Source organism: Oreochromis aureus, linkage group 16, assembly GCF_013358895.1.
Source record: "Oreochromis aureus strain Israel breed Guangdong linkage group 16, ZZ_aureus, whole genome shotgun sequence".
Classification (NCBI taxonomy): domain Eukaryota; kingdom Metazoa; phylum Chordata; class Actinopteri; order Cichliformes; family Cichlidae; genus Oreochromis; species Oreochromis aureus.
Window position 1 is genome coordinate 31378455 of NC_052957.1, and position 24503 is coordinate 31402957.

Below are 24503 nucleotides of genomic sequence, written 5' to 3' on the forward strand. Positions count from 1 at the left end.
CTTCTGCGGTTGTTACATTCCTAATATCAAGCCCCTACTAAACTGGAGACATTATAAGCATCTTTCCTGGGCTAAGGACAAAAAGAACCACACTGTTGCACTGTGGTCCTAGCCCACTTTTCAGATGAAAGTAAATGTTGCATTTCATTTAGAAATCAGCATCCAAGAGTCAGGAAGGAAAGAGGAACAGTGGAGAGTGTTTGAAGTCCAGTGTGAAGTTTCCACATGCTAATTTGGGGGGGGGGGTCATACCATTAGCTGTTGTTGCTGCTTTTGGTCCAAAGTCAGTGCAGCTGTTTACCAGGAAGGGAACTTCATGATGCTATCTGCTGACAAGCTTCATGGAGACGTCCAATTCTTTTTCCACCAAAATTTAGCTCCTGCCCACAGTGCCACAGTGTTTGCAAACCATGTTACTATTGTGCTCTGACCCGACCTGTGTGTGGTAGATGACAAACACAGATGAGCTCATGTTTGCTATCAGTGCAACCTTAGCTTGAGTAACGCCCCAGCAGTGACACAGGCTTATTTAATTATTATTATTTTTACATATACCAGTATATATGACAGAAAATATGGAAAAGTGTGATAGGTCGACTTCACTTCGAAGTACTGATGGACTTTTGTTCCTGTTTACTCAATAGAACAGGCCTTGTCATAATATAGATGACTGTAGAAACAGGTTAGCAGGTCTGTTTGCTGTAAGCCCACACTATCTCAGCACAACACAGCCGGTGGCCCTAGAATTCCACCTGTTAACACCCCAAACCTTTCCAAGTGAAGCTAATTTGTGCCAATGTGTTTTGGGAATTTACATTTTACAGTTTCTCGGTTGTGCTGTGAGATTAATCACTTGTGTCAAACAAAAGAATAGCTACATTGTGACTTCAGACTTTTGTGGCATTCAGAGAGCTATTTTATACACCCAGACCCCCGAGCACTTCCTTCCACATCCACTCTTATGATTAGACTTTTCTTTACTGAGATATTCTCTCTTTGTGGTATTGCTGTAGCGCACTTCTACTTTTCTGCTTAAAATTCTTCCTGATATTTATTTTTATCCCAAGAAGCTAAAACCCACAGAAACACTGTCCAGCTATATTATTGGTGTTGATGTTCACATGATAAGTAAAGGTTTCCAGAACAATAAAGGGTGGGTGGTCAAACAAGAAGGCAGTATATATCTATGCCAGGTATATGTCAAAATCGGTTTGGTATGATGATGCATTTTATTGTTATTGTTGTTGTTGTTTTTAAATAACACTCAGTGTATGTGTTTGTGTGTGGGCGCGCGCCTGTGGTTTCATTGTTCTGTGGCAGTGCGACACTTACCTTCTTTTTCGGTGTGCGATTGATTATGCCTCATTCTTGTTTTCATGGGAAGAACGGCAGCACGTAGTGGATGGAGATTTCGAGTCAGGTTTAGGAGCTGTCTAAATTAATCTGTAATTTGCCTGAACTCCTCCCGGTGACTTTTGGGCTGTGTTTGGCGATTGGGAAGAATTGACAAAGTTATGGTATTTAATCACAGAGGTCCCAAACACTGCTGTGGTCGGTGTGACTTGAAAGTTCATGTTTCCATTTTGTGGTCGGAAGAGTTCCAAACGGGTGAATCGTTTACGAATCGCGCATTAAACACAGCGGCTACCGTCAGCGCTGCTGGAGTCCGACACTGAACGAAGAGGTAAAAATGACTTACTAATGGCAAATAGCGATGTATATACTAAACGACAAATGACCACAAACTGCTGCCGGTTTATCTGGATGTGTCGTAGCGCTGTCGTTAGCTTGGTGGCTAGGTGTTAGCTGGCGACGTTAAGGTGACAACAGACCGAGCGGACCGCGGCCTGGTTCTGCTGCTAGCATAGTGATTGACAGCCTGTCAACTAGCAAATAGGTTTATTTTGCTGTGGTCGACAGTCGTTTTAAGTGTGCCCAATGTTTGTTGTGTAGTCTGTATGTCTATGTATAATGCTCCGTTGCTAGCCAGCTAGTTAGGCGTTTGTGTGTTTTGGCCATGATTTCATAGAGCCTGAGTAGTCGTGAATCAGCCTCAGCATCCACGGTGTGTGGCTCTTCTGCGGCCTGCTGCTGCGGCGGGTACCAGCCCCGTGAGCTGTAAATTAGCCAGCTTTCTTCCTCCAAAGCACCCCAATGCTTTCCCCCCCTCTATTAAAAATCTAGCAGTGTTTGCAGGCATTTATTCATCCATAAAGACGACAAGCATGCAGTATTCAGAGGGAGTTGTCAATGCCAACAAGTCATGTTATGCAAAATGTTTACATGTAAATGGTTCGAATAGCAGCTAACATGCAGATCAAGTTATCCTTTTGTTCCTTTTTACATAGAAAATGGCAAATGTATTATTTTGTCTATATTCGGAACATCACAGTGGTGGCTATTAAAGGAAAGGCCACTGGAACTGAACATTTGCATTGTGCTGTTCCAAAATGTTTTTAAAAAGTCGAGTCCTGACCTAAAACCAACATCGAAACTGAAATAATTAGTGAAGGTTGTGAGAATTATAGCATCAATTAGCTTTTTTGAGTTGATGCTTATATAAACTGCATTGTAATATGATTAGCTGTACACTAGGGATGTAATTAAATGGTTGTTTTCGTCCTATCTTTTTTTCTCTTTCCATCAATGTGTTTGTGTTTTGCACCACATAAAAAGCACAAGTGCAACATTCCTCAGAACAACATTAAAAAACAGCTGCATTTCATTCAGATGAGTTGAGCGAAAGATTATTAGGTTATTGAGGTAATGATGAGCCTAAAGCTGTGCAAAGTTGAGGCTTAATACTTTGACCTGTTTTGTCCACCAATCAAAAAGTAGCTCATTGTGAATAAATTAAATTTTCTGCTCTCCCATTGTAGTATATAAACCTTAATTTCTCTTAATGCTAGAAGTGGGATAAATAAAACTCTCCCCCCCCTACCTGTTTTGTCCTTCTGTGGTCAGAGTTGCACATATTTGTTCTGCAGCTGCCATGTCTGAAACGTAGTGGCCTCCATGTGATTGTCTTTTGCAGTAATGACAGATATTGGAGAACAAAAAGTCAGTTTATCTTTAACCATAGTGGTACCTGTGCCTCACTAGAAGCTGGTGTCAGATCTCACAGTGAGCTGTGAGCTTTCTTCTCTCCCTGTCTCTGTTTATCCACCCTTCCGGCCACCCACACTCACCCTCAGAATTTGGCCCACATCAGATCCCAACCAAACAAGATGTTGTACTACATGTAGACTACATAGCCCTCCACAGGTTGGCTTTTGTTTTTTTTTTTTTTTCCCTGCCACCCATTTTAGGTCATCAGCTCCCCCCACCAGACAATCCTCTCGCTGGCTTGACTTGGCTTCATAATTTTTTTTTGTTTTGTCCAAACATTGATAATTGACTTTTATGAATCAGCCCTGGAGGATTTGTGTAAGCCTAAACTTAGTTACCCTTAATTGTAGTTTTTCCTGTGACATGACTAATGCTGAATCCATATCGCATTATGTGACCACGCTGGTTGCATAAGGTGGTGATGTAGGCCTCCCGAGTTGGTTATCACAAACTGTACCACTGAATGACAAGTCTGTGAGCTAAACATGAAACATAAACAGATTAACAATCTACTTATTCAAATTAGTCACCGCCATAATATACATCACTGTGGCTGCTTTTGTTGTGAGTGAAGTGGGGTGTGCTGCATAGTTGATTTTTAGGCAGCAGTAGCTACGACTGTTGTTTTTGTACAGCCCACTAAAGCACCCGTGAGAAGCCAGGTGGTCCTGGATCACCAGAGGAAGCCTGTGGCATGCACTGTACCTCTCTGGTTCTCAGGATGCAGGATGGGCTGATCAGTAGGACCGCCTGCCTGCGTCTAGACTCAACTAGCCACTTTGGCCCGTACCTCAAAGGAGAGGCTTGGATTTCTTGGGAAACTTTTCCTTCTTGTGCACTGTAAATATTTTGCCTCCATCACTCGCGCTCTCATGCTGCTTACCAAATGTGGTCGTCCTGCTCTAAGCACATACACCCCTCTGTTCTTTTGCCTTGCTGTTTGATCTTTGATGCAGGCCTGGCTGTTTAAAGAAAGGCAAAGAGAAAGAAAAGAAGCATTGCCAGTACAATACAATAGCTTAGTTTCACCAGCAGGGTAAGTCTCGGCCTGCTTTGAGGAGCTTGATTCATGTTAGTGGAACTATCATCTTCACAAGCATTGTAGCCCACTGACTTTGTTGCATCATGCTTCTTATTTTGGCATCTGTATTTGTGTGCAACACTAGATAGGGACATAGCTTCTTGCTAATAACACTGAGACTGTCATTGCTTTGTCATGTGATTGTTGCTGTGGTCAGGGGGGTGGGACAGTTGAGTGGAATGTAAGCGCACCAGAGAGATCACACTGTTCTCTTTTACTTGCAGAGGATTGTAGATTAAAATAGAAAAAGACTTAGCTGTGGTATTCAAAGTGACAATAGAAGTTATTAAAGAAGTTGAACTTCACACTTTAACATATTTTTTTATCCACTTTTCTTTCTCCTTACAGGTGAAAGGCCAGCCGGCCAGCCAGCCAGCCAGCCACATACAGCTAGCTGTCACTATGGATGCCTGCGCCCGTATTCGAGGAGTCCCAATCAGGTCCAGGTCCTCAGTGCGGAAAGAGGTCTGTCCGTCAGGATGTATTTGCATTTTATTTTACACTCAGGGCTCCAGCTAATGAATTGCCCAGTGGCTAAGGACTAGCAGAAAAGTATGTTGAACAAGTTGGTGGGCCAGCCAATGGCCCAGTAGGAGTTTGACAGTGCTGAGTTCACCTGTGAACCAAACCAGCTGACTTGTCGCTATCAAGTTGTTCTTCTTGCAGTCAAGAATTAGTTGCACATTAAAGAAGGAGCTTGATGAAGGCTATGACTGTTCAAACATTGCAACTTTCTCTCACAGTTCAAAGACATGCAGGGCATTAGGTTAATTGATGATTCCTGCGTGTGATTGTAAGCGTGAACAGTTGTCAGCCTCGTAAGATTTGGCCCCCCAACAGTCTGCCGACCTCTCCAGAGCATACCCTGCCTCTTGTTCTATGACAGCTGGCAGGAGTCAGCATGGCACAGTATTTATTCCACTAAAATGTATTTTAAAGTTTTGTTTTTTAAGTATGCTGAGGATTAAGATTATTAATATATAAATCTACTAAGAAATTACATGATATGCTTAAAGATTCAGCTGCCTAGTAGTCTATTAAGTAATGAATAAATGAACTGCTTTAATGTTACTAGTAAAAGTTTTGCCTCCTGGCCTTGGAGATCACTGCCAGTAAGATGCCTGCTTGGTAAGTGTTCACATTTTCTTAGCTTCAAGTCGGTGTGATGGTTGAGGAATGAAGACACAAGTATAAATACAAACAACAATGCTATGTAGACTCCACTGGATTTCAGTACAAAACTCAGTAACTATATGTTGCGCTTTTTAAAAGAATTTTGTTGCAAAGATATTCTAATTAGAACTACAATGAAAATCCAGCGGGGATAAGAGGGGAACTCTTATCCCCGCTGGATTTTCATTGTAGTTTCTAATGCAGTTAATTCATTTTCATTTGAAAATGCACAGGCCTCTAGAACCTTGTCAGGCATTTTAAATTAATGGGATTGTTTAGGATCTGCGTGTGTAAGAGAAGGCAGATGCACACAGTAAAGTTCTTTTTTAGAGATGAATAGAAGTATACTCACTGAGGCTGTAGGCCAGCGTGTACTTCTATTTAAAAAAAAAAAAAAAGAAGCTGCATGTCTGTTTGCAGACTGTGCGAGACAGTGGGGCGCAGAATGTGAAGAGCCTCTTCAGGAATAAAAAGGAGCTCTGTGGCATTGGTTTAGAGCTGCCAGCAAGAGATGCCACCAGGCTGACAGAGGTATGTCACACAAACGCACCAGTGAAGCTCAGCCATTTTTAAACACACGACAGATCAATATTGACCATCAGCTGTGCTCTTTCAGATTCACTTTGTGTGTCTGCCTGATGTAAGTGATGGAGAAGATGTCACCCAGCAGGTACAACATGTTAGTAATGGACAGTAGGTCATACTTTGATGGTAGAGGACACAAAACTCAAAAACTAAATCTCTGAGTTCTATCCTGATCTTTTAATTACCACTTTGGCCTTCAAACTGGGGTGATTCTGAGTGTTCTTGTCCACCAGGCTCTGTCTTCTCTGTCAGGGGGGCTGTGTGAGCTTCTCAGGTCCCTCCACGTCCACAGCATTAGGAGCGATGAAGTCCTGCTGCTCAAAGACTCTCGCAGGCTGCCAGAGCACAAGGATGCCGGACCTCAGGTATGTGAATGACCGTTTTTGTGTTAAATGAATTTGTTCCGTCAGCATGCTGAACAAAGCAGAAGTGATCGGAGAGAATAACAGGAAATAAGAGTGGGTAAGTGTACAGCACTTACTGCCTATCCCAGTAAGTACAGTCAATTGGAAAAGGAGCTCTCTAAACTGACGACAGACGCTTTCTCTTGTTTAACATCCTGGTGTTGTATCTTTCTTTTAAAATGCATAAAATTTTTGTTTTAGCCTCTCATTCTGGCCTTTAAAAAAATGTATTCATTAAAAGAGTACTGCAATTTTTCACTATGCTTATTCAGACCCCAGCTTAGCTGCATTCCTTTTGCTGTCCTCGGGATGTGTTGGGATCTGAATTTATATGTGTAGGTTAATGATACTTGAAACATGTCCAAACATGGTAAATGTTTAATTTTAAGAAGATGTATTTTTAACAACCACTAATCCAGTTCTAGCAGTTGTTGATTAAAATTTTTCCCACATGAGGGCTCTGTCAGCATGTGAGCAGATGTACGAGTCTCTCTCACACTTCCAAAGAAACACAGGTGTGGGATAGGCTGACAGAGAAGTTGCTTTTGCAGCCACTTCTTTCCTGTTTCTATGTGAAATGTTTGGGTTCACACAGACCCTGCAGCTCATTCTGTGGCTCTCTCGCCCCAGCTTTGTGAATTAAAGAGTGGGCTAGCACTAAAGGATTTTTGCATTTTGCATATGCATCAATTTGCAATCAGGACACAGACATAACAATATACTTCCAGCCATCTCCCTTCTCCTGTGAGATAAAAAAAATGCCCATGTGAATTTAATTTACAAAATTCATTGCTTTGACTGTTTATAGTCTGTCTGCTTGTTGGGTAAAAATGCTTTTCTTCAAATGAGCTGAAAAATCACCAGCCAAACCATGCTGTCAGCAATTCTCATTTCCCCCTTATTCCCCTTTCTCATACCATTTTCCTCTTCCTCCAGTATTGGTTAAAGACAGTGTGTGTGCTGAGGAATAGTTCCAGCACCAACGTTTACCCTCAAGCCAGTGTTCCGACTTTGGTGGGGCTGCTGGGGTGCTACATGGCAGGTCTCCGCTATACGCTGGAGCTTCAGGGTCTTCAGAGGGGCGCAGCTGAGCCCAACCAGCCAGATGAAGACGACACCAACCAGTCGGTCTCATCAATCGAGGATGACTTTGTCACAGCCCTAGAACATCTGGAGGAGGACGACACAGGAGACAATACCTGTAGGTTTAGCAGCCAATGCTTATTGGCATTTAGTGGCCTCTGGTTTTTGAGTCGTGTGCAGAAAAGGATTTCTTTTTATTTTAATGCTCTCATAATGCTTGGTGGTATACCACTTGTAATTTCATGTATAATATAGACATTCCTATATTTTCCAAGTACCACCAACTGGTAAAAAACTCCATAGTTGCGCTTAGTACAGGGAAGAGGAGAGAAGAGAGCAGAGATGCCTAAAAAAAAAAAGTGTGGCCAAACAAGGACCTGTGTATGCTTTTTGGAACCTTGTTTGGTTTTTGAGGGTGAAAAAAAGCTCTTTTGCAAGTATTTCTGCTTCTGTGGTCAGATCTCCTCTGAGGAGGATTTTCGCAGCAGGCAGAGGTTAGCAGGTCTGTCACACACACACACACACACACACACACACACACAGACACAGACTGAGACTGGCAGGACAGTTGAATACTTGAAAATACTCAAACCTGAAAATACTTAAAGATTTTTGTCCTCAAACTTTGGAGGGAAAAAGTGACATTATACAGCAAAACGTAAAGCACAGTCTGTTTAAAAACTCCAGTCCCATGGCAGATATTTCATTTTTGATAACACAGCCTAAGAGTACATTATTTGTTATTTTGCATATTGTTTTGAAATGTAGGGTAGCCCACTAGTGCGGTAGGTGCACTGTTGCCTCGTAGCAACAAGGTCCTGGGTTCAAATCAGCCAGAGGTGTGAATGTAAGTGTGGAAGGTTGTCTTTCTCTCCGGATTAGTCCTGCAACAGAGTGGTGACCTGTCCAAGGTGTATCCTGCCTCTCCTTCAGCATTGGTCGGAAATTAATCAAACGTATAGACAATGGGTCTTCAGCCAAATTGTGCTCAAGGTCATAGTTCATTTTCAAGGAAAGACCCACTTACACAGAATTATTAATAGTGTGATTTAATGTGAAACAATTAGAATCTTACAAGAATAATATGTATTTTTTCCATCTGCAGCACTATGCTGTCATAATCTGTGCGAATTTTAATTAAAACGTCTCTAGAATGTAAATGGTTTCAGTTCACTGCTAGATGGCACTAATTAGCTATTTACTAGTTTTACTTGTCTGTTATTTTCTCTAGCCATAAGCACTGTGGAAAACCATGTTATAATCCCTTCTTTGCAATTCCTGCATCTAAACCAATTTTCTCCGCTTTCTCCTTCATGTCCATCTCCGCAGCTGCAGCTCCATTTAGTCATTTTAAAAAGCGTGATGTGGCTTCACAGACTGTCCCAGCTCACAAGAGAAGAAAGGAATTATCAGGCTCCCGCATTATCATAAGCTCGACTTCGAAGAAGTATTCAGCCAAACACAGATCTGGTCCTGACGTATCTGTCACAGTGCAGAGGTCATCGGGTGTGGAATCCCAGTGGACTTACTGCAGTCCTGGAGTTCGTCTCCCCTCACCTTTGATTCATGTCAGTGAATCAGAAGAGTCAGACTGTTCCAGCCCCAGCCCTATCATTTTCCTGGATGAAGTGGGCTACCAGAAGAGCCTGCTGGCCAAGCTGGACATTCCTCAAGTGCCAGGGGGGCCCAGAGAGCGAGTTGAAGACTCAGATTCGGAAGTTAGTGAGTTTTTTGACAGCTTTGACCAGTTTGATGACTTGGATGAGCTCAACTCAGAGAGCTGTACTCTTACTCTGCCTCTGGATGCGATTAGTGCCCCAGCAGCACAGAAAGAGGCTGCTGAATCTGGCACAAGTACATCATCTTTAAAATATGTTTCTAGGGGCTGCTCAACCAAGGGAATGAATCCTCACCGCTTTGATCAGCCCACTCTCCCAGCCAATGTGAAAAAACCCACGCCCCTGAAACCAGGCTCTCCTTACTCAATTCCCTCTGAGGTGCCGGATTCCCCTTGGCCTGTACAGACTCCCTCTGAGGAGAACGGCGGTCCCCTCTTCAGTCCTTTGAGCTCCTCTGCCTTCAGTCCCCTGGTGGACTCCAGCGGACCACTGGAATACTTCTGGAATACAGAGGCGGATGGACAAGATGACTCTGAGCTACGTAAACCCCAGGATCTCTGTTCTTTGTATAAGACCTACTCAGACTTTGCTAGCAGTCTGTCCAAAGAAATTCTTGGATCTGTCTGTGGCTACCAGTCTGCTGTTGACATCAGTGACAACAAGAATCTCTCCTGTGTCTGCCACAAGGAATTTAAGAACCCTTCAGGATACCTGATGAAACTCTCAGAAATACAGGAGACTGTAACAGTGGCCAAGCTGCAGAAGAAATCCCAGTCTCTGAAAGATGGTATTCAGAGGTTTGCCAGTGACCTTGTGGAAATGAGCTTGGGCAGCGCTTTGCGAGACCTCCAAAAAGGGGTGTCCTCCTGCACCACCACCTTGTGCCACCTAGCTGCTCGACTTACCTCCTCAGTATTTCAAATGGCCTTCCATGAGATTGGCATGCGACGTGCATATGTACTGAAGGAGCGGGCAATCAACGGGCTGGCCAGCTTCCTGGTTGGAGAGGCCGTGTCCGCAGCGCTCAAAGAGTTCCTGACTGTGAAGAAGCAGATTTTCCACAGCACTGTAACACGTTTTGCTGCTGATCTGGCTGAAGAGCTGGTGTTTGAAGGTATAATGGAAGTATGTCAGTTCTCCCACCCCTCAACCCCTCTCACCCCAAGTGATTGGTCTTTTGGCCATGGGCAAGAGGAAGAAGAGGAGGAGGAGGTGGTGTCCTCCTATGCCTCGGACCTTTCTGAGTCTGTCATCCAGGAGGCCTTCATAGAGCTCTCTCAGGCAGATGTTGCCTTCACAAGCCAAGCAGCTATAAGTGTGTCTGTGGACAACATCTGTTATGTCAGTGCAGATAACACCTGCACTCATACCTGCAGCACCTTTGCTAACCAGCAGGTTTTAAGTGCAGCGGTCCCAGCGGAGGATGCTTCTTGTACTGTGAAGAAAGCCCTGTTCACTGTATCAGGGATGGCCAGCTGTATTCCTGTGCCCCAAGCAGGGCACGCCCTCTCCAACCTCCAGGATTCCGAGGAGACCACTCAGCAGAGGTCTAGCTTGTCACATACCCCACCGACCAGCCCCAAAAGATCAACTGTGTCATCCTCTGAGAATGCCACTTCTCCACTAACGCCCCTTTACAGTCATGGAACTCAGACCTCTCTACCAGCAGGAGAGCCCTCCCCAAAAAAGTCTCCATTCCAAAGCTTCTCTGGCAACATAGTGGATATGATAGTAACTGAGGCTTGTGAGCTAATAACTGCCTCTAAAATGAAGAAGGGTTTCGGCGACTGTGCTGACTTCCTCACAAAGACAATCAGAAGCCGCAGGGACTCTTACGATGCTCCGGATTCCCCTTCAAAGCAAGGAGCTGTCAGGGAAAGTTTTAGATATGACTATAGAGATTCTGGGCATGTTAGACCAGGTGGCCCTATGGGACAAGCAAATAATCCTCCCATTTCCTTTCAGACAGGCACTCTAAACCAGGGGAGTTACCGATGTGAGCGAGGCCCTAGGACCAGGGGTGTGTCTGAAACACATCCTGTGATGAGGAATACTTTGGAAGTGCCGGGTAATGAGATGGGTGGACAAAGGAGGATATCCGCTACTGTGGATGATTCAGCTCCAAACTCTGGACAGAAGTCTACTGCGACTCCTGGTACTCCTCCTTCCACCCCCCAGCAGCCCAGTGAGGTGTCCAAGGAGAGACAGATAAAGCAGTTCTCCAAAAAGCTGAAAAGCAAGCTGGCTAAAGAATTTTCCCCTGCAACACCACCTCCAACCCCTCACTATCAGCCTGAGCTGGGCCCGGGACCAAAAGACACCATCCCAGATGCAGACAAGGCAGAGTTTATGCTCAAACTGATGAGATCTCTCTCTGAGGAGGCTGATGGAAATGAGGAAGAAGAGGAGGAAGAACCGTCAGAAGAAGACGGTGTTGGAGTTGCTAACACATCTTTAGAGAGAGGGGGCGGCCGACACACACCCAGCTCGATGTGCGCTCGCGTAATGTCCAACAAAGAAGCTCTCCACTATGCTGAGCGGTTGGCGTGCCACATAGTCTCCATGGCAACAGAGATGGACACCCTAGGAGGGGCAGAAGAGAAGCAGGGAGAGACGAACCAGGGCAGTGAGAAGAGGAGAGACAGTGTGGCTCAGTTTTCAGAGCAGACCCTCAACTCATTGTGGGTGTATGCAGGAGAGGTGGCGGGAGAGGTAATTAGTGATGTGAAGAGGATGGTGAGCTCTGGACAGCAGTGCCCGCATCACAGAGCTCTCAGAAGAAGAAGGAGCTGGGACAGATCTAGCTCAGAATGTTTGCATTACCACCACAGACACCACTCTCAACCCGGTACAGACCAGAGCAGAGACTGGAGGTTAGGAAGGCTGGCTGAGCAGTGGTCCAATGACCTGATTGCCTCGGTCTCCCAGTCTTCCACCTCTGCTTCGAGCACTGTGTCTTGCTCCAGCTCTGGTCTATCCTCTGAGTATCCCAGCTGTGAGAGCGTGACAGATGAGTATGCCGGCTACCTCATTAGGGTGCTGAAAAAGGAAGGGGGGAGTAGGGAGTTAGTCCTGGACCAGTATGCAAGCCGTTTGGCTTATCGTTCTATAAAACTTGGCTTGGCTCACGCCAGTCGTAAAATAAAGCAGAGATCCTCTAGTGCACGTCTTTGCTCCTCTAAGTCTCTGCCAGATGAATGGAAATCATCTTGTAGTAGTAAAACGTCATCAGCCAAGGATCAAACAGAGATGGATAGAAACACCCAGTGTTGTTGCAGGGACTCTGAAGAGCAGAGTAAGAGGGAGTATATGGACCTAGTCCACTTTGCTGAATCTTTAGCATATAATATCACCTGTGATGTCACACGCAAGCTCCATCTTTCCTCTGTACGGCTGCCAAAGTCTCTCACTGACTCCTGTCTTTATAAAAAATCCAAACTGGAAGACATGGCAGAGAATCTCATCAGGAACTCCTTCTCCTGCCCTTTGTTATCCAAGGAGGGTAAGAGCAAGCACTACCACAGCACAGGGAGCCTCTACGATCAAGGTTACAGTAGCAAGGTGATGCAAGTCATCGAGCATTATGCAAGGAAAATAGTGGATGACACGCTGAAGATAAGCATGGCTTCAGTTGACCATTCATCACGGGAGCACCAAGGCTATGACAGACACACTCACACACAGAGGTTGTCTGAGGGCCCAGTTCTGGTCCGGGCAATGGGGGAGAGGGCATGTTGTTGCTGTCAAGTCCAGGAGTGTCCATACTGCAGCAAGCACAGCAGGCACCACTACCAACCTGTGCTGCAGAGGAGGAAAAGGGGAGGAGACTGTCAAGCAAGAGTGCTCTCTAGTCTGGAGATTCCCAAGATCCACATCGACCTGGACCACAGGGTGGCATTTGCAGAGGAGATGGTGTCCATGGCAATGGAGACAGCAAAGCGCGAGCTGAGCAACACCAGCCTTAATGCTGACAGCGGGATCGGCCATGATGGCACCAGCTACGCCGAGAGCCTCACTGCTGAGATCATGACGTCAGCCCTGTCCAACATATGCCAGGCTGCCCTTACCAGGTACACACTTCCCAGTTCACATCAGGAAGAGTGTTTGTTTGCCCCGAAAGTCATTCCATGCACACATTTAATCAATGGCCAGGCCATAAACATTTGTTGTAACCTATAATCAGCTTTGTTTCACTTCTTTTGACAGACTTTTAAATGTTTTATTTTCCCAGTTTTACTGCACTGACATGTGACTATTTGCATTGTTATTGAGCCTTGTTTTTTTTTTCCTTTCGCTCTCCTTTGGTTTCTTTGTGTATTTAGTGCTTCGAGTAGGGAAACCACTGAGTCCACTGTATCTCAGCAGCTGAGTGTTGGAGATGACAGCCTGGGAAGCTGGTCCAACCTGAGCTTTGAAGATGAGCACCCAGATGATAACAGCAGCTTCCTCCACCTCAGTGACAGGTAAACACTCCTAACTTTGTATCCATCACCTCTAGAACACAGTCCTGTAATCTACTTCAATGTCAACACTTTGCTGCGATAATAAGTCCACATAGTTAATCCAACTTGCTGCTTGAAAATATACGTTAGAATGGGGTCTGAGAACAGTTGTAGTGCATTCCTTATTATACAACATAATTTATGCACAGCTTTTTAACCAGAATTTGAAAGAAAGAATCAAATTGTGATTTATGGAGTGGCTAGCTACTAGTCACACTTAAAACCTAACATATAAAGATTTCTTCCTTTGGTTGATTTTTAGCTTCAAGCTTTTGTTTGTGGTAATAAAACGTCTACCTAAGGCACTTTCACTAAAACTTCTGAAGAATCCTTGAGAGTAAATAAACTACCTACGGGGGGGGGGCTCCAGCTGAGAATGAAAGGTTTGGGGTTTTTTTTTTTTTTTCCTGTTTGCTTTCACACCCACAATAGGAACTCTGATGTCACATAAGAACCAGCTGGTGGTTGGGTTAGCAACTATAGCAACCACAGCAATTTTGAGAAAAAAGTGATCATAGCTGTGTGTCGTGGGTTTCATGATTAGCTTAGTTGGAAAGCAGACAGATGCAGATTTTGACTTTACGGTTGAAATCACCCAGTTTGTGCTCTTTGAGGTGACATTACCAGTAATTGTCTTTGTGTGTTGTTATACCTTGAATGTGTAATGACACAGAAGTCTCTGCAGCTCCCAGTAACACTCATGATCACCACCAAATCCCAGACTAATAGATCCTTTGTGCCTGTTTTAGCATATGCCAGTGGCACAGTGGTTAGCACAGTTGCCTCACAGCAAAAAGGTCCTGAGTTCAATTCCATCATCAGGTCGGAGTCTTTCTGTGTGTGATGCATGTTCTAGGATAGGCTGGATAGGCTCCAGCCCCCCTGCGACCCTGCAAAGGATAAGCGGAACCACAAGCAGAACCAACATGAAAAGAGAAACAGAAAAGAACTTCATAGAGACCAAACTATGCTTTATAAACTGCTTACTGTATTATGGGAAATCTCTCAGTAGTCTGAGACTATAGAAGCATAACTAAGGGATGGTCCAGGGTTCCCTGATCCAGCCCCAACTGTAAGCATTAAAAAGGAACATTTTAAACCTATTTTTCAAAGCTGAGGGTCTGTCTCCATACATGTTTCTATTTGTCAAAAATTCCCTTTTTTGATAGAAGGTAAAAGAGGCCCGACAACATGCAAAGCACAGCACATTCTAGGAACTTTGATTGTTGCTGGTTGCCGATACACTGAAAACAGAGGACGTACTAGTACAAACAGAACAAAACAGAATTAGAGAAGATTGTTACTAATCACAAATTTGGTTGTATGTCATAGTTTCTGAGATGGTGTAGTGTTCAGTACCAATTATTTTGTTTATGGTCCAACCCACATTTAATTACCTAACATTAAATGGAAGAGGTTTACTCTTCAGAATAAATGCTAATATTAATATGGGGAAAAAAGCCCAACAATTAGGAGACAGTGGAGCTCTTTAATGGTTTATTATTGCATTTCACTGTTAAGCTAACAAAACTGAAATGGTGCAAGCATCATCCTGAGAAGTTTCTGACAGGTAAGCTGAAATAAACCTTACTTTTCCAAACTCTGCACCATGGCCAAGACCAAAGAGCTTTCTAAGGATGTCAAGGACAAGATTGTGGGCCTACACAAGGCTGGAATGAGCTAAAAGTGTGACGCACTAACACTAACTGACCCATTCAGAGCTGACCTTACTGCTCCAGGGTGCCGGCGTTTTAGTGCTGTCGTGGAAAGAAAGCGCCGGTTTGCACGATCTGCATTGAACTTTGTTTTCTGTGGAATGCTTTCAAAATGTTTAAAATCTCAGTTTCTATTTTCTTCAGTCCTCCTGTTTTGCCGTTTGCGCTACATTCTTCTTCAGTATTGTCTGCAGTCTTGGCAGACGATATAGGCAATACTGCCCCCATAGATTCCTGTAGTGTATTGCATTTACAACACATTTATGTGGTATTAGCATATGAAATGTCAACAATAAAATTCCACGTCGACTAACTTTATAGTCGTTGCAGGTCAGCTTGGTACAGACTGATACTGCATATCGTGTATGCAGTATCAGTCTACATGTGGGTATGCAGTAAAATGTTTTTTCATCATATTGTGACAGCTGCTACTATTTTTATTTTTTATTTTTTTATTTTTTTGCTGTCACAGCAGGTAGGATCCTTTTTTTTTTTTTTCAACAGGTTATCTATCATATGTTTCTGTATTTAGTTATTTCAGAATGGACAGTCTGTTAATGTCCAAGCAGTAGACATTGAATGTAATCTATTGTTCTTAATTGGTTTGGGTTCAGAATTTAAAGCCTGAGGTTATACTTTGATCATACTGTGTCAGTTTATGTTTTTTTGGGGGGGGGGTTTCTTTTCTTTTTGCTCCTGTTGGAGCCATTTTAGGAGTCTTTTCTGCAGTTCAGTGTAGATGTAAGGTTTCCCAAAGACAGTGCAGATTGTATGTTTTTCGAAAATCATTTAAACTTGACTGCCAGAGTGCAAGTTTTCTCTGATTTATGTTGCATTATATGTGAGGGCTAAAGGATAAGTATTTTAGATTACGGTCTATGTTACCAAGTTCTAAGTAGTTGTAGGCATGACCGAATTGATCTTCTTTTCTTGGATGGACATGACCTATGTTTGTGTGTGTCAATTTTTTTTTTTTTAAAAAAGGGAGTGAGTGAGTCTGATAAAGTCTCTGGGAAATGGCCTGTTGACAGTTCTGGCAAGGGTTGATATCTCTATGGAAGCAAACCTGACTACGGGTTTGTTCCCAACATGCTAAAAGAGCACATTGTGTTTGCCCCGATGGCCAAAATAACTTAATGCTAAGTTAATGTGTCATAATATTTTCTAAAGGTGTGTCTTTAAGTGCTCTCCTCTCTTCAAGTGCTGTTTCTACTGGAACAAAGTCCACCATGTGTAATTCATAAGACTCTTGAAAGGCCTGCTGCTACTATTTCTGCTCAGCAGATGAAATAAGGGGGGGGGGAATGCCTTTATGAGCTTAGTGAGACAGAGATCAGGCTGACTGACTAGATGAAGCACCTCTCAGTATGTCATTCAGACCACAGGGAGAAACCTGCCGCTGAGGTAATGCAGATTAATAGAGGTATTTTTAGATATCAGAAACATCTCTCCCTTTTAGTTAGGCTTTAGCATGCCACGGTATGCAGGTTCCAGCCAGCAAGGCTAATCATTCACTAATTATAGCGAGAGTATATGTTGTTATGCTTCTGTTGCCAGCTGGTTGTCCCGCTGGAAGCCACGCGATTAACGAGATTATGTGAGAACAAAAATGTAATGATCTCACATCTTAGGACTTTAGCAACAAATGGCCTCAGTCAACATTAAAGCTGATTTCAGGGGGGTGTACAGTGGAAAAAACCTGCATCATTTGAAGAATCCTCCTCTGTTTTTTCAACCTCACCTGACATTTAAAGGATTATTCCAAATACCAGAAATGGTCATCCACCTCTGTGTTGTTTATTGACGATACATGACAGTAAGCTCTTATAGCAAATGTGATGAAACTGCTTATTACATCCTGATCTTTTGTTGCATTTTGGTAGCTCTCTGTGTTAGCCACTTACTGTGTCAGTGTTAGAGCGGTGTCTTACCTGCCTTCTGTGTCCAGCAGCAATGGGAATAGCAGTAGCTGGAGCAGTCTGGGCCTGGAGGGGGAGGCGTGTGAAGAGCACTTGTCATTCTCCCCCTCTGACAGGTTGGTCAGCACCCGATTGGCATGGCTATCCTTGGAAAAAAGATGCACACAAGACCTGGGGGTTTACCTAGAATGGGACAAAGAATTAACTGAATTTGCTATGAAAGAACCACAAAGTACTGAAGTATGTGATAGATCCACCAGTGGAAAATCTTTCTTCATCATATGAAAATGATTTAAACTGCCACTCTACAATATTCTGATTTATACTTTGTCTCATACTAGGAACCACCAGCCCCCTAACATGACCATACTTGAGCTTTAAACATTAATAGGCTTGACATGGCAAATGCTTGTTGATGCTAATCTTAGCATGCAATGTGTTGCTTAATTTTTGTTGGTTCTGCATTGCTTGCATGCAATTTTTTTTGTCTTTGTGGGAAATATGTAGTGTTATTATTTTGTCCATGTTGTATTACCTCTGAACAGCCAACCAGTCACTGAAGAACAACTTGAAGGGTTAGATGTCATTTAATTTCATACTTTTAGAAACTATAAAATATTACCTTTCAAATTAAGTCTCTTGCATGCATTGTGACCAGGCATTCATTTTTTATTTTATTTTTTTTCACTTATCTAAAGTCTAGTCACAGAGCAGGTTTCAGATGTCCTTTTCTCCTGCAGGTTTCCTTTTTGGAGATCCCGAGATAGACCCAAGCTAGTGAATTCTAGGTATACCCTGTGGTCTCCTCCTACTTGGGTGTCCCTGGAAAACCTCTAAGTTAGGCCTCAAGAAAGGCAACTTGATCAGATACCCAAAACACCTCACCTGCCTTAAGCATTGGGAGTAGTTTGGGCTCCTTCAGGATGTCCAAGCTCCTCAGCCAGTCTTTTCGCCAAGCCTAAACTCATTTTTCTTGCTTCTTTCCTAACATTATTTTTTCAGTGACCACCCAGAGCTCATGATTGTAAGTGAGAGTTGAAACGTAGATCAAAAGCTTTGTGGCTGGTGCGCCAGTTTACCTGTTTGTCTCACACCCCACCTACTTTTTTCTCGTGAACAAAATCCGAAGATACCCAACCTTTTTAAACTAGGGCGGGGTCTCTCCCCGAACTTTGAGGTAGCAATCTATCTTACTTTGTGTTTTGCCGTTTCTTGAATGTAAGTGATTCATGAAACTGTAAGAATATGTAAAATAGTTGGAAATGACATACAAAGGGAAACCTAAAGCTAATCTTAAACAGGTAGTAGACATGGTGGATGTTTAGAGGTGGCTGCATATATCAGTCTTGCAGCTGTTGCAACCCAAAGAGATGTACTGCCCAGCTGACAGTACTACCAACCATTTATTGAGTCTTCCTTGTTTCTCAGGCTGATGAATGGATTTTCTTTCAGCTTGTTTGACAGCTTCAACTCAAAATGTGCTTTTAGAAAATTCCAGTATCATTTCAGCTCTAGATGCTACCACTGAACGGCTGTATTGAAAATCTTAAAAGCTAACACATTCAGTTGTTCTTTTATAAGATTTTTTTTTTTTTTTGACCGGATATATTAACATACCCAGTCTATTTGTTCTCAGAGGTCTCAAATATCAGAGTATCTCTGCATCTTGTCATTCCCTTATTTGTCAGAGGTGACGATAAATATTCACGGGTTTGTGCATTTTGATAGTCATAACATCATCTAAAGCTGATAGCTTCCAAGATTATAGCAAAAGTGCAACAGATTTTCCAATATGAAACATGTCAAAACCGCTGTTATCGTCCTTTTATTTAAACAAACGTGTTACAGGTCAGAAAACAGAAGAAAGGATAACTTAAAGATAATCTGAATCCACATTGATGTGTCTTGCTGATTAAAGCAGAGCACGAGATTGACTTACAGATTTGCATTTTGCATTAGTTCTGATATTAGTAATTGTACTTTCACTTTGATTTTAGTTAGTGTAGTTTTCATCAGTATAAAATGTATAATATTGCCATTTCTTCTAAAAATAATGTGTTTATAGTAACAGAATATAATGACAGTATATAATGACTAGTATTCATAAAATATTTAATAAGTTTCTGTACTATTAATGATTTAGTAGTAATAAATCCCAAGACGATTATTGGTTAATAATTTCTTTGTGATCTAATTAATATTTAATTGCTTGTAAATAATATAACCATTAAAAGTATTTTTTAAACTCAGTTTATTAGGATTATAGAGTTTTGTTTTAATAATAAGCTATTTTTATACATGTTGCTCACACCCACAGTTACTTGACGTTGAGTGTAGTAAATAGCAGTTTTGTGGCTACCAACAGATGGCACATTTCTCACAGAGTCACATTTGTGGTTTAGTTCTTTTTAAAGAATTCAAGAGATGTTAAAATGGAGGGAAAAAAGTTTGATTCATGCATTGTGTGAGTGAAACCTCAAGTAGAGACACACACACACACAACAAAGATTTTCTAACTAGGAAGTACTCCACACCTATAGGTTTATACTGTTCAGGCATCTCCATTGATGCTCATATATATTTTGAGGGCATAGCTTTATCCCCCTGCTTCTTAGTTCGCCTCCTCTCCCTACTTTTTCAGTGCCGTCGCTCCTTCGCAGTCTTGAACAGTGAAACACCTTCTTAGACGGTTTTCCTTTCTGAAAAGAAAATGATATCCTTATATCCTAACGTGCAGAGCCTGAGTGTCTGTAGCCGTAGGCTGTGTCAACAGGCCTGTGATTAACAACCTTATAAAGTGGTGAAATGACTGTTTACCTGCTGGCACGTCACACAGCAAATATTTGCACAATTGACAGAATGGATATCAAGTAGCTTTTCAGAAGGGAAAAATCAACTTTCACACTGATCAAGATCTCCTCTTCGTCACTGCGCATTAACTGACAAAAGACACCTGATCAGAAAAGTCAATTTACAGGAATTCAGGAAAGATAGATATACGACATCACCGTGTCTAAGACGTCTTTTGATCAGAATTGCTTTGATTGCAGTGTTTGTGTGCTTTGCTTTTGTCAAAGGCTATTAGCTTTAGTGTGCTTATTGGCATTTGTATATCTTTGCATGCTTCCTTGTGTGTCCGACCTGTTCTGTCTTCTTACTAACCTGTGTGGCGTTTCTCATCCAACAGCGACAATACAGAGGACAAGGAGGCTGAGGTCAAAGAGGAATCAAGTGGTAAGCATGTTTTATTGCCTCCGGCATCTTTCTTTCTTTAAGTAGACTGTGGCAGTGCTACAGGTTAATACTTGGAGAGTTTTTGGGAGATCTAATGGAATTTTTTTTGTGCTCTTGCTCTTTGCTGTCCGAGACACAGTTGGATTCCAGCTGACTGTGTTAGTCTGTGTTGTTGCCGGGGATTTAACCACCCCCACATTCAGCCACACTAATACTCATGCATGCACTCCATCCACAGTCAGTCGCTCTGCCTTCTGTATGTCTCAGACTACAACTGCCTCCACTTAGAGAGGGCTCCTTATTGTGTTTGCTGTGCTATGGAAACCATAAGGACCTGGGTCTGAGCAGATCAGGACATAGTGTTCTAAAGAAGGAGCGCTAGAAAACTGAAAAGGTGTGACTGACAGCTGAGTGAATCCTTTTTCTCTGTGCTGCAGGGACACTCTGTGTGGACAGGACTCAAGTGCAAACTCCCAGGACTGCGCTGGTCATAGCGAACTCAGATCTCAGAGATCCTGGGAGTGGCCCTAAGCACGTCACCCTCGACCCCCAGCTCAGGAGCATGCTACAGTGGCTGGCAGCCTCCATGGCCGACATCCCTCAGATCCAGCTGTGTCCTGACAGAGAACTGCAGCAGGTGATTGTGGCTATATTCCTCACAAACAGGTTCCCTCTGTGGTCTTCATTAGTCAGCACTAAAACTCTTTTTAAACCACGTCATGTCGCTTCAGTGAAAGAAGTCATTCTTTCCGTGATTGTCTGTTTTGAAGGTCAACAATCCTGTAAAGTTCTGTGCTGGTTCCCACCATACTGTGCTTTGCTATGGAGACAAACAGCTGAGAAGCACCAGCTACTGTGACGATTGAACTGTAGAATTTTTTTGGAAAAAAGTAATTTCATCAGCTTGTTCCTGTTTTCTGCATTTCAGTAAAGGTCATAGTCATCGCTGTTAACTGACAAAACTTAATGGTATATATTTTTATACTATTTCCAAAGCCTGCACAGCCAGTAAAATTGTGGGCTGATACAGATCCTGATGTTTAAATATGGCCAGTTGCAATGTTCATATACTAATTTTACACTTTTTGCTTTTTTTGTTTTTCTTATTTATAAACCCTGTGTTTGAACAAAAGCACAATCTCAAACATTTAACACTGTAATATTGTAATAATACAGCAAAACATCTGCTACTGGGATGAGATTCTCTTTGCTTTATTTGATGATTTTGGTCAAATAACGCCAGTATATGGATATGTGACGGGCCCATATTAATATGGGCCCCTTTCCTATTAGTACCTACTCGGATTGACTCGCCACAGTTTTCAGGTTTTCCATTAGGTCGTAGTACCTGGTACTAGGTACTAAACTAGTACCTCCTCGGCCGGGGTTCCAAGCAATTCGAACACATACTAAAATGTAACATCGTCAGACTGCATGCCACCAATTGGCCTAGTCATTGGCATCACTCGATGAGTCATGAGAACATCTCGTTTACGAAAATCAGAACTGCCATTTTTGAAACCCTGTAACGAGGGAAATCGCTACAAAAAAACAAGTCTGACAAAAAGCCAAAGATCGAGTAGCAGATTAATTGTACTTTTAATGGAAAACCAGTCGATCTGGCGAGTTGTGGAGAGTCAATCCAAGTAGGTACTAATGGAAAAGGGGCTTAAGTGTGTTTCAACTTGGGAATGGTACAGGCATGCAAGAACTTTGTGTTTCAGGAGTGTGTTACAATGACTTTTTAGGCATTACATCTACTTTAGTAAACATGATTACATTACATCAGGTTTAGTTTCAAGCCCTTACAATTATAATTTAACGGTCTATTATTATTCTTTATTATTTTTATTTTTATTTTTTGAAGCACAGCTCTCTGCTTATGTTATATTCAGAGAATTATTTGAGTTCCTTTTTTCCCAGGCAGGAAGAAGTATTACCTAACAACCTTTCACTACTACTTTAGTGGTCGGCTTGTAAGATATTCCTAAAGATTCTGAAAGAAGAATGGAAGGCAGAGCCTTCAGATGTCAGGCCTCCTGTGAAACCAGTTCCCAGTTTAGATTTAGGACACAGAGTCCCTCTCTACATACCCAGCTTACTGTGATTCAGGTGACCCTGAACGTTCCCCTTAGTTGCGCTGCAGTAGGCTCTGGCTGCTGGGGGACTTCCCATGCTGCGCTCAGCATTTCTCCTTCAATCCCCACATTTCACTCTCCATGTGTTTTTATGCCACTATTGCATCTCATTAACTTTTATTTATTCTCTCCTGTAAGTTATGTTTTGTTCAGTTTGTTGCTCGCTATCTCTTGTTTTTCCTCTCACTCCACAACAAGAGGGAGTTCTTCCTCCCTGACATTGCCAGGCATTTGCTCTTTCTAATATGATGAAGTCTTTTCAATACAAGATAAAGTACCTTGAGATTACTGTATAATCACTCTGTGTCCTTTCAGCTCCCAGCGGTGGTCCAGAGGCTTCGAGAGAGGAAGTGGAAGGTGGGCGAGCTGCTGCACATGCTGCTGCGCTACTGTGATGAGAGCCACAGTCAGCCCGAGGCCAGAGAAGAGGCACTTGAGGCCGGCAAAGAACCTCACTGCATCTCCCTCTTCCAGTGGCTTCTGGAGCGCGCCTAAGGCCTCTGCTTTTTTCCCCCCCTTGCTCTCCTCTCATTATTTCCAAACAGGGCTTTGCAACCTCTATGAGCCCCAAAAGGCTGCCCCACAAATCTGATCTAACTCCCTCTCACGAATGTGGGCAGCACGTGTGTTGCATTGCGTGTATGGCACGTGTATGCATGCCATCTTTTCCCGGTTTTTGTTGTTTTTTTTTTTCCCCCCAGTTTCTGTTTTGTTGCTGCAGTTTCATCAGTTATCAGGCCTGCATGTGTAACCCGTGTTGATTTAGTGAGCTGTCTCCTTTGCTCGCCTACACTCTTGAATCGAAGGCCTCACACCTTGCTGTGCTTAAGCTACAAGGAGAAGTGGGGGAGGACCCACCCGGTGTGTTTCCAGAGGGAGATGCAGTGTGTTGGGAGAAAAGACAGAATGGGAATCCCCACAGCTGCTGGGCGGATGATGTCATCACACCCACACCTCACCTCTCTGGTGGTATTTCCACATGTTGAGAGACCAACTGTACACACGCACATATGCACACACAAACACATTTTGATTATTAGAACCAATTCAAAATACATGAACACAATTCCGTTACTGTCTTGATCCACTAGAGTTGTGCTGCAGTAAGTACATTTAGCTTTTCTCTAAATGACTCACTACACTGCCATACAGAGAGGTTGATAAGACTCTGTTAAGCCCACCTCTGTAGTTTAGTGAACTGTGCTGTCATTTTTGCGATGATGATCATGAGCAAATTTATTTGGCCACAGAATAAATAAGAGTTTTATCTAATACTGTAACCCTGCTTCTTCTAGTAGCAATCCACTTGGTTGTCATACTTAGTAAAATATTAAAGAGGAGAATGAGTCATAGTGAGGATTTATTAAAAAAGAAAAGGGAAAATAATCTTTGTATGTACAAGGATTATCTTTCTATTTCCTTTTTATATATGTAAATATATATATGTATTTTTTTTTTTTTTTAAAGGTAGTGTATCTAATCAAACATGAAATGCTGCTTTTTACTTGTGGAGGAAATGGTCACTTTGGCTTACCGCTACTAAGCTGGGTGACTGTTCACCCTCTGCAGTTCAGTAGTTAATTGCGTACACCGGTCATCTGTGTCAGTGGCCCTCGTCCAGTCTTGGGGAAGATCCAGTGACGCAGATAGCAGATCCTTGAGTAATTAAAGACACCGGCTCTGTCTGCACATCGTAAAACCGCAGGCTAGCAACATCTGCGTCGCTCAGGCCTGGACTCACACATTCTGTCACCCACACTCCACAGTCACCTCGAGGAGTCGAAGAGTATGAATACCACAACTTCCGTACAGTAACCTGCCCCCCTACCCCACCCCCTCAGTGTAACACACACACACACACACACACACACCCTCATTACTCACCAGCCCCCCTTATTCACAGCACTACCAGCTACTTGCTGAGAAGCACTTTTTTTTCTTT

General features: G+C 42.9%; 1 protein-coding gene across 3 annotated transcripts; it reads left to right on the forward strand.

Moving 5' to 3' along the window:
* The first annotated feature begins 1394 nt into the window (after positions 1-1394).
* On the forward strand, positions 1395-24042 carry akap11 (A kinase (PRKA) anchor protein 11). Of its 3 annotated transcripts, none has more exons than XM_031727291.2 (12): positions 1395-1684; positions 4538-4654; positions 5783-5893; positions 5979-6032; positions 6181-6312; positions 7288-7552; positions 8764-13123; positions 13376-13516; positions 17219-17305; positions 20377-20423; positions 20861-21060; positions 22877-24042. In XM_031727291.2, exons 2-12 carry the CDS (start codon positions 4592-4594, stop codon positions 23054-23056), a joined length of 5640 nt encoding a protein of 1879 aa, XP_031583151.2. In that variant the 5' UTR covers positions 1395-1684; positions 4538-4591; the 3' UTR covers positions 23057-24042. The 3 variants fall into 3 exon arrangements, with proteins under 3 accessions (XP_031583151.2, XP_031583152.2, XP_031583153.2); XM_031727292.2 differs by having other exon boundaries at positions 1396-1684; positions 17222-17305; XM_031727293.2 differs by lacking the exon at positions 17219-17305 and having other exon boundaries at positions 1396-1684.
* The last annotated feature ends 461 nt before the right edge of the window (positions 24043-24503 follow it).